This window comes from Parambassis ranga, chromosome 2 (genome assembly GCF_900634625.1).
Source record: "Parambassis ranga chromosome 2, fParRan2.1, whole genome shotgun sequence".
In the NCBI taxonomy this organism is placed as follows: Eukaryota; Metazoa; Chordata; class Actinopteri; family Ambassidae; genus Parambassis; species Parambassis ranga.
In genome coordinates this window covers 27288525-27298809 of record NC_041023.1, presented here as the reverse complement: position 1 = coordinate 27298809, position 10285 = coordinate 27288525, and the positions used below count along the sequence as shown (strand labels likewise).

Sequence of the window (10285 nt, the reverse complement as noted above, 5' to 3'; positions counted from 1 at the left end):
AAAAGGAAAATTATCTATAGAGACAAACTGTTTTTTGTACCAATTTGTTTATTGACTCACTTTTAGAGTCAGTCCCCAGAGGCCACAGGGAGAACTGCAGTTAAAGCTAGATTGGCCACTTACAGGAGGGGAGGGGAGGGGGGAAAAAAGTCACAAAAGCAGTGGGAGTCTTTGAACCAGCTTTGGGGGGGACCCAGCTTGCGAAAGGTTGAGAACCCCTGACCTAATGATTTAGTTATGCGTGAATTGTGTGTAACAATTAACTTGAATAGAAGAGAGGCCTTGCAAATAGTTTACTGCATGGCTGTTTCCTTGTATGATGTACAACTTCTCTATAAATGTAAATTGGAAGCTCTAATGTATAATCAGTACGACATGAATGCAGTCCAGGTTTAAAAGTACATCTTGTTAAAATATTGACAGGAATATTTTTTCAGCACAAACTTTCAAGCAGCACTGTGTGGCCCAAGGTTAAGTGTGCTCTGTTCCAGAGGGTGGTTGTCTTATGTCAGGTATTCCCAGGTATGGACCATATGAGACCATTGTATCTTCTGCATCCATTTAATTTTTTCTTTTTTTCTAACAAATACTGGACATGATACAGTGCATGGCAGAGGAGTAGTGTCAGATGTTTGTGCAACTGCTTACAATGAGCCTAGGAGGAACACTCTCCTTGTGTATCCTGGACAGTCCATTAACTGAAAGTTATACTGCATGTTTAGTTTGTAACATTCTTTATACATAACACATACAGGATGATCATTTAGTATTTACTAATGCACAAAACATGGACACACTTTGCACAAATATCTGAACAAAGCCTGATTCAAGGCAGGTGAAACTCAAAGTGAGAATAATATTAATAATGATATAGTTAGAGCAGGTCTTTGGTTACCTCTGTGGCAGAAACGGGTAGTGATGGGTGATACCTGGGGACTTCACTAGTGTCAGCCCTATCCTTCTGATGATGCTTTGCTGATCCCACAGAAGCGTGGGAGGCTGGCACACACACACACACACGCGCACGCTCAGGCTCATTTCCCATGGTGCACCTTGTCTTTGAGCACTGACCTTGGTTGGAGGCTCCCTTGTGGAGAAGAGAGAAGAGATGGAATACATGTTTGAAAGATCAAAACAGCCTTGGTTCACCTGTCTCCACAAACACTGGCACAGAGTTTTCACAGCCCACATTTATTATTGAAGTTGATCAGCATTGATTCAAGCTCAGCTCCGAGATACAGCTGTGCGCTGTGGAAAAAAAAAAAACACAAAGTTTGCTTCACAGCAATGGCTACTTATGAAAGTCAGTATAAGAATTTTAGAATAATTCAAAACAATGATGATAAATGGCCATCAATATACTTCTCTGATCACAATGTGATGTGTCCTTACTTATTCCAAGCTAAGCTAATTCTAAGCTAAAGTTTGATGTTTTTCAGTATGTGAAACTGAACTCCACCCAAGTCCTTCAGCAGTAATCTGAAATTCAGAATAGAGAAAACTTACATGTTCAGCCATGTTTACTCAGATTCACTCCTCCTCCAGGACACGGCTGCAGCATCCGTGTGCCTCTTCAGCGTGGGCAGTTATACCTGAGGGGAGCGCACTGTGTTGCAGCGAAGCTACTTTTAAACACCACACCTTGTTCTCTCATCAGTAACTTGTATGGGTTTTTAGATGGAAACCACTCCCCGGGAGACTTCACAGTAGCTTCCTTTGGCAACAGAAAGGATTTCTTATCTATTTTGGATGATGTAGCCACACAATGAAAGATGCTCCAGCCTAGGGTGGATATCCCAGGTATACAAGCCAGAGGGGTATAGTAGAATTTCAGGGAAAGAGGGAGGAGGGGCGGTCAATAAATAGTGAGTTATGAGATGCGCAGAAGTTGCAAACTTTGACAAGCCAAAAAACTACCCAGAATACCTGAAGAATATTAAACTACCAAGTACGAATGGAAAACTCTTTCCTTTAAATCTGCACTCCAAGATTCACTCGTGGCTGAAGTGTTTTGAATTAAGTCAGATCCTAGATCCCTATACAGAGAATAATCTACATTCAACACAAGGTTTGGGTCAATAGCATAACCACTGTGAAACACAAGGCGCCGCGGAGACAGAAAAGAGTTTTGATTCATGACCTCGTAATATAAATCCTGAGAAATCTCCCGTCAAAGAACCATGGACAGAATAATTGTTTGCAATGGGAAATCTCAACGGAGTCCTCAGAGCTCATTCTGAGGCTTTTGAAGTGAGCGCTGACATTGGAGAAACTCAAGGGCGGGGGGGAGGGAAACGTTGGGGCCCTCTCTTAATGAAGAAAGATGGAGCCGCGTTCACCTCAGAAATTATAAGCAGCGCTGTCAAGACACTGTCAAGAGTGTGAGAATAAACTGAGGTGCAGGAAGAGTGGAAAGGGGGGGGGGGGTGTATAAGAAAAGAGAAGACCTGAAAATGTGCACTTGAGGAGATCATTAAAAATGAAACAAGTTGTTTGGGAAGAAGCCTGAGAGCAAGGCGCCAGTCCAAACTGCAGAGAATCAACGGAGGACCCTTCTCATTCCCATTTAATACAGCACAGGGACATCACAAATAACATTCCTGTATTATAAACTATATTAAAAGAAAACATTTAAAACATTAGGCTATAAAATGCCCTTTTGAGAAGCATATATAGAGAATATTATCATGTTTATAGGATAAGAGAGTAACACACACGTGCACATTGTATTTCAATGCTGGAATATGATGGCAATATAAAGAAGAAAAATAAGTAATTCTATCAAATAAAATGTATTTTTGTATCTGTATGGAGACTACAAAAAAATCCAAATACCGGTATGTTTGAAAACTTTTAAAGAATCTTTAAATAAAACATGCTGCTTTACATCATCATCAACAGTTAGCGGCCCTCCCGCTAATCTAAAGAACATTGGTTTTGATTAATCAGTCAATACCTGGCTCCTCCGTTCCCGTCTATTGATCCGCTGGCTGTGTAGAGGTCAGCGTCGGGCTCAGCAGCATGTGAAGTGTTCAGCTGTATTTTTCCACACTTGCCTGCTCACACAAAGATCCACGTTCATTGATTTTTATTTCATTTCCTTCATTTTCTTTTGTGCAAAGGTCATCCATTATAGGGAAGTTCTGCAAGTCACCCTCTTTGTGTTAATGCTTTGTGAGATCAAATAAGATAGACCTCATGCACACACCCTGTTTCGGTTTTAGCTATATATTCAGTTATATGTACCTTATAATTGTTTTAAAGGTCTGGAAATATATAACTCCTCTTTCTTCTGGTGTGGGTGGGTTGAGACGTCCAAATGGCAGGTGACGTGTCAAATCTCCACCTTTTAGCCAGGTTTTCTTATTTTGAAAGTATGTATGTTTTATTTTGATAGTTCTAACCTCCAGTCTCCTTTCAGGTGTCTTGTCTTCCTCCCCTCATGTGTTCCCTCCCACTGCTCATTACCTGAACCACTCTAATGTGTTTGCACCTGTGTGTCTGATTGTCTTCTCTTCACATGTGTATTTAAGGTGCATCTTTAGCCAGGCCCTTTTGTACTGTGGTCTTTTTTTTGGACTGATTACTGTGTGCCGACCCTTTTTACAGAGTCCTCTCTCCTGATCCATTCATTCCAACATGAGGCAAGTTTTTGCTCGTGTGCTGGGAATAAGGATGATGGCCAATTATTGATGAATACAAAGTGCAATGAACTGAATGTCCAAGTTTACTCAAGGTAAACAGTAACACTGTCCATCCATGTTGGTGAGGCAGCAGAAGCCACAGAAGAAGTTTCTTCTTCTCTGATCAGCTCATCCTATTCAAGTTCCCTCAGGTTCCATTTCAAAGACATGTTGCATCTCTTCACACCCATCTTGGTAGCATTGTTATTTTTTGTATATGGCCCCATTTTACCAGAAAAATGCAAATGAGTGTAATTTCAAATGACAACAAAAAGTAAACTTCTTACTCTGAGCTGTGTGTGGCTTGGTTCCCCTGTGGGGGACAGGCAGCCGAGAAAAAAAATCCTGCTCTAATTCTGTCACTGTCAAACTTCGACATAAATGATTATTCAGTCGCCTTTGTGTGAGTGAAACAACGGGTAACGGGGTCCCAATTCCACCATGTTTAGCACAAGACGTGTAATCCTTGAAGAAATGTCTGGCAATGCTTAATATTATAACATTCAGACATCAGTGATGTCTTTTTTCCCCCCTTTTCATTCCTTTTATCCACACGAGGTCTTTACCTTTGCCATTGAGCCTCATAACAGCATCTCAGAAATAATTTAAGTAGCCTTAAAAAGAAAAAAAAACAGCAAGGTAAGTCAGAAGAATTCAAATGTAAGATCAAAGAGTGCAGTTTTTCAGCAGTGAGGTTGAGTGCTGATTTCCTCTCTGACAGTAGGCTACACCATGATCAAGTACACTTGTCTTGTTAACAGACTAGGCATGGATTTCCAAAAATCTGCCCACAGCATATATATATATATATATATATATATATATATATATATATATATATATATATATATATATATATATAGCAAAAATAGCAAAATTAAGTGTTTAATGATAAATGAGTTGAGCACTCAAGGGCCCAATGAGACGCCTCTGCTTAGTTTGCTGCCCCTGCAACCCGGGATGGAATGGATGGATGGATGGAGTTGAGCACTAGAGTTATGGAGTCCAATTGGTGCCAAAAGTTTGGTTTCACTTAAAAAAATAAAATTCATTCAAATAATTTTCATCCAACACTGTATAGCAACTTTTGAGCAGTACCTCTGAGTTGATGAGGTCAATCTTCTACTTCTTCGTCTACTACTTCAATGTTTACTATGCTAGGCTTGTTGTCAAAACATATGTCACAACTTATCTGGCAAAAGTTTTTTTATGCTAGTGTCATGATCCCTGGTTAAGTTGGTTTTGTTTTTTATTTAAATCCCTGGTTATTTTAGCATCAATTTGTTTTCCTGGTTTATTTTGCTTTGTTTTGGTTGTTTCTTGAAAGTCTAGTTTCCTTATGCATTGGTGATTGGCTGCCCCACCCTGATTGTCTTAACCTGTGTGTTGTTAACACTGTGTATTTGATTGATTTATCTTTGTCTGTTTTACTACTAGTCTTGTTCCTGCGGTGTCAACCTGTGCAGTATGTACTTTTTTACTTTTCTTCTTCTAACCTCACACATGGCAGCAGTACTTTAATGCACATTAAACATAGTGACAGAAGGCTAACTAATGATTGTTTGCTTCCCTGTAAGTTCAATTTGATGTGAGCTTGATGCTCATATCAATTTAAAACAGATGTCTGGTGAAGTATGTATATGTGTGCACCTTTTACAATGGAGGGACCGATACAGTCATTATAGACGGAAAAAAGTTTCTCAGACTTTCTTTTTCTCTTTTTCTTTTTTCCCCTTCCCTGACACATAAATCTAGAGAGCAATCTGGGTGAGAAATTTTACATAGAAGAAGTTCTTTAATTTCATCAGCGCTCTTTGACTGACAAGCATCATTATGGATAAAATTATCTTGGTAATTATCCTGCCCAAAGGAGATTTATATTCCTTTGTGAAGGCTGAGAGGGAAAGCATGGGACATGAAGCTGTGGTAGCATGTCTCTCTGCAGCGAAAAGAGAGAAAGTGCTTTGTCAAAATAGTGCCCTAATGAGGCACACCCACCCCTCCTGCACAGAAGGCTCATCTGACTTGATCAACCAGTATGCAGTGGTTTTGTTCTGCACCGGATAGAAGATAGCAGATAACAGCTCCTGACTGCTCACTACACTGTACTGTATGCAATTATATCTGTAAAGGTGATTAATTATCCAGAATAGAAAAATGAAAAGGAAGATGCCGTAAGAGCTATATATTTGTATTTTTTCTTGTTTTTGGTTGTTTCCTGTTTTATTTTGAAAGTACTCTTGTGTTTCTCCATTTGTTTTACTTCCTCTTGTGTCTCCCTCCTTGATAACTGCTTTGCCCGCTGTAAGTGTTTCTTGGTTGGTTGGTTGGTTGGATGGATGGATGGATGGATGGATAGATGGTTGGATGGATGGATGGATGGATGGATGGTTGGATGGATGGATGGATGGATGGATGGATCCCGAGGCGTTCCCATAGTCATAGTCTCTCCACTGCATCCTGGGTCTCCCCCAGGTCTCCTCCGGGGCTGAACACCTCTCCAGGAAAGCGTCCAGGTGGCATCCTAAACAAATGCCCGAGCCACCTCAGCTGGCTCCTCTTGATATGGAGGAGCAATGGTTCTCTCTAAAGGAGCACCCAGCCACCCTTCTAAAAAGATCACATTCTTTCACTTTCTTTCACTGCACAGAGCCGATGATCATAGGTGAGAGTAGGAACGGAGATTGACCGGTAAATTGAGAGTTTAGCCTTTCAGCTCAGCTCCTTCTCCTACTTTAATAATAATAATAATACTAATAATAATAATGCATTGGCTTATATTGCGCTTTTGTGCTCTGTTGGACTGGCACTCAAAGCGCTTTACATTGAGATGCATTATTCAGTCATACCACATTCACACAGTGGCAGTGGTAAACTACAGATGCAGCCACAGCTCCTCAGGGGGAGACTGACAGAGACATGGCTGCCAAGGTGCACCTATGGCCTCTCTGACCACCACCGATTCAATCATACGCATTCAAACACAAACACTGTGCACTGGAGGCAATGTGGGTAACGTGCCTTGCCTAAAGACACACAACAATGACCAGGAGGAGCTGGTCATAACCTTCCGGTTATTGGACAACCCTGCTCTACCACTGAGCCACTGCTGCCCACTTTGATCGTATTACTGCAGAAGCTGCATCAATCCACATGTCAATCTTACATTCCGTCCTTCCCTCACACCTCAAGATCCACAAACTCCTCCACTTGGGGCAGGGGCTCACCTCTAACCCAGAGACAACAGGCCATCTTTTTCAGGTCGAGAACCATGTGCTCAGACTTGGAGGTGCTGATTCTCATCCCTGCCGCTTCACACAGCTGCAAACCATCCCAGTGCACATTAGAGGTCCTGGCTCGATGATGCCAACAGGACAACATCATCTGCAAAAAGCAAAGATGAAATCCTGTGGTCCCTCGCTGCACCTAGAAATTCTGTCCATAAACATTATGAACAGAACCTATGATGAAGGGTAGCCCTGTTGGAGTCCAGGATGCTCCGGGAAAAGGTCTGCCGGCAATGCGAACCTAACTCCTGCTCTAGTCATACAGGGACCAGACAGCCCTTAGCAAAGCCCTCCAGACTTTAGGTACTCAGGGCAGATCTCATCCACCCCCTGGTGCCTTGCTGCCGTGGAGCTTTTTAACTACTTCAACAACTTCAGCCTGGGTGTAGAATGAGTCTACCTCTGCTTCCTCAATGGAAGGCGTGTTGGTAGGAGGTCCTCAAAGTATTCCTTCCACCATCCAACAGCATCCCCAGTCGAGGTCAACAGCTCCCCCATCCACTGTAAACAGTGTTAGTGAAGTACTGTTTTCCCCTTTCTAAGGTGCTGAACAGTTTCCCAGAATCTTTTTGAGGCCGACCTCCTTCATGGCCTCTCCAAACTCCTCCCAGGTCCGGATTTTTGCCTCCACAACCACCCTAGCCGCAGCTTGCTTGGCCTGCTGATACTGCCGATCAACTGCTTCAAGAGCCGACCAGGCACTCACCATAATATACATAGATCTATAAGTGTAATGAACGATATAAATGTGATAAGTTATCTGCCACAGCATTTACCATTAGTCAAAAAATGTGTTTTTTGTTGTACCCCATTATGCAACTCATGCTCTCCTGCTGTCATCGATTGTGTGTAATCAAATATTGCTTCTGATCAATACAAATGTACAGCCAATAACTTGGGAGGCATTCTGTAAAAAATAAAATCAATAGTTGTGCTTAGCTTATGACACTATCATCATTGGCGAGGTTGTTATTTGGTCATTGTTGTGTGTTGTATTTAACCTGACTCTCTGTAATCAATGCCAGCAGATAACGCAGCCAGCATCCTAATTACTGACAGGTCTGACAAGGGATCAATGCAGCCCCCCCCCCCCCCCCCCCCCCCGCCAAAAAAAAAAACTCATTAAAATTAATGCATTGTACATCTGAAATATATAATATATTAAGTAGTATTAAGTTTTAAGATTGAAATTAAATATATGGATTATACACATATATGTGACTTTTTCAGATTAAACAAAGAAACCATCTTTCATCTATTTTTCCAATTGCAATCATATATTCACTTTATTTTGGACCAATATGCAATATTTTATAGACAAATAAATGTATTTGATGTGTTATCATATTTAGTAAATGATAATCTAAACAAAATGTCAGATCCTTATTATTCTTGAGAAATATTATAACTCAGAGAAACAAAAGGTCACAGGGACTTTTAAAATACTTAAAGAACTCTTAAAAATGTAGCTTTTAGCCCTGGCATGTATGTTCTGTTCAGTATGTTTATAAAATAAAGTTTTTTTAAAAAAAAAAGAAAAGAAAAAAAAGTTGCCACACCTCTTGAGCAAGCTTTAGATTTTTTTTTTTCATTCCAGTCTCACTCCACTTCTGCAGAGTCAACAGGAAAGTAAGTTGAGCTCTTTGACTGTGAATGATTGTTGTTGACACATTTGAAGCTTCCTTTCTGTTTTAGGCTGCTTTTTGAAACAGCCTCAGTTACTTTGCAGCAGCGTAACACATGTTGCGTGCACTTACAAAGCGAAAGTGATTTGATCTGTGAGACTCTGTAGCACAAATTCCTGTTTAACTGCTGCTGTTTGCACATACAGGTTTGGTGAGTTTATACTTCATACAGCACTATTATACACTGTATACTGACTCATATTGTACTTTGTGTAAATAATTTTTTATTTCGTATTGTGTGACATGTGAGTCATGTGAGATAACACATTGAACTGGATTTAAAACTAGATGGCGTCGCTTCTTGAAAATGAGGTATTTATGGCTTATACCACCTATGCTGCTGTGGTCACTCTGAAGATGATGCTGATGGGGCCAATGACTTCATACTTTCGAATAACCAGAAGTGTGAGTAACAAAAGTTCCCCCCACCCAACCCCCTCTGTAACCCATTGCATTATGATTGTCTTAGACTTCTTATGTTATCTCTCCTGTTAGTCTTTCTCCAATGAGGAGGATGTGCTTGGAAAATCTCCAGAGGAGAAGAAGAAATGTATGAAAAGCCATCCGGATGTGGAACGAGTTAAAAGGTGAGATGATGAAGGTGTGACTGCTGCTTTTTTCCCCTTAACCTGATGAATAATCACATGATTCTCAATGGATGGGTCTTTTTTTCCAGGTGTCACCAGAATGACCTGGAGAATGTTATTCCGTTTGTGGTCATTGGTCTGCTCTATGCTGCGACTTCACCCGAGCTATCCTCTGCTTTACTTCACTTCCGACTCTTTGCTGGAGCTCGTATTTTTCACACCATCGCCTATATCTGTGTTCTTCCTCAGCCCAGCAGGGCTCTTTCCTGGATGTTGGGCATGCTGGTCACCTTTTCCATGGCTTACAACGTGCTTACAGCAGCTGCCTATTTTTGATATAACACATGGCTTGTAGAGCCTGATGTCTTCATCTGTTACTCTGTGCTTTCAGTTAGTTTTACTACAATAGTTGCAAAATCAGGAAGGACATAGTGGTGGTGGTGGTTGGGCAATAAAGAATCTGACTATGCATTGCTTGACAACTTTTGCCCCACTGGAAATACAGATGAATATATACTATTAAAAAAAGACTTTACTCTCATTTCTGAGTGCTTATTCTTTGTTTTGAATGTTCTGGCTCCGCCCACTGTTTACCTAAGAATCAATAGAATTGTGACATGTGTTCACTGTGACTCTGAAAATTGCAAGGTGAGCGTCAGCTGTTGCACATTGATGGATCAGAATCAGTTGTGCTCTGTATATAGTGGGCAATAAAAAACATTTTTTGACACCATTAAAGGTGTAACCACATTATTATTATTAATTTCTGACTAATGTCAGAATGAATGACTTCTTATAATTTGGTGCCAATACAGCCAAGTGGAACATTTGGGAGTTATTACGAGAGCTACAGATTGTGTTCTGTATGTGTGCACGTCTGCCTTCCACTAGAGGGAGACATTTTAAAAGACACAACCAAGACACCCCTTGGTAGGACTCACTTATGGAGCAGCTTAAGGTGCAGCAGGTCCACAAATGGTATGTTTCACCTAAAGCAGTTAGCCTCATTGTTTTGCTGAAAGCATACCCACAATGCAGGTTTA

General features: G+C 40.9%; 1 protein-coding gene across 2 annotated transcripts; it reads left to right on the top strand.

The window, feature by feature from the left end:
- The first annotated feature begins 8526 nt into the window (after window positions 1-8526).
- mgst1.2 (microsomal glutathione S-transferase 1.2) lies at window positions 8527-9783 on the top strand. Of its 2 annotated transcripts, none has more exons than XM_028399243.1 (4): window positions 8527-8599; window positions 8944-9060; window positions 9151-9242; window positions 9332-9783. In XM_028399243.1, exons 2-4 carry the CDS (start codon window positions 8944-8946, stop codon window positions 9576-9578), a joined length of 456 nt encoding a protein of 151 aa, XP_028255044.1. In that variant the 5' UTR covers window positions 8527-8599; the 3' UTR covers window positions 9579-9783. The 2 variants fall into 2 exon arrangements, with proteins under 2 accessions (XP_028255044.1, XP_028255045.1); XM_028399244.1 differs by lacking the exon at window positions 8527-8599 and adding an exon at window positions 8651-8806.
- Window positions 9784-10285: the final 502 nt, after the last annotated feature.

Coding starts and splice junctions, on each gene's coding strand:
- mgst1.2 (XM_028399243.1), top strand. CDS start 8,944: ATGGCGTCGCTTCTTGAAAATGAGGTATTTATGGCTTATACCACCTAT. Junction 9,061..9,150: donor ACTTTCGAATAACCAGAAGT/GTGAGTAACAAA, acceptor CTCTCCTGTTAG/TCTTTCTCCAATGAGGAGGA. Junction 9,243..9,331: donor GATGTGGAACGAGTTAAAAG/GTGAGATGATGA, acceptor CTTTTTTTCCAG/GTGTCACCAGAATGACCTGG.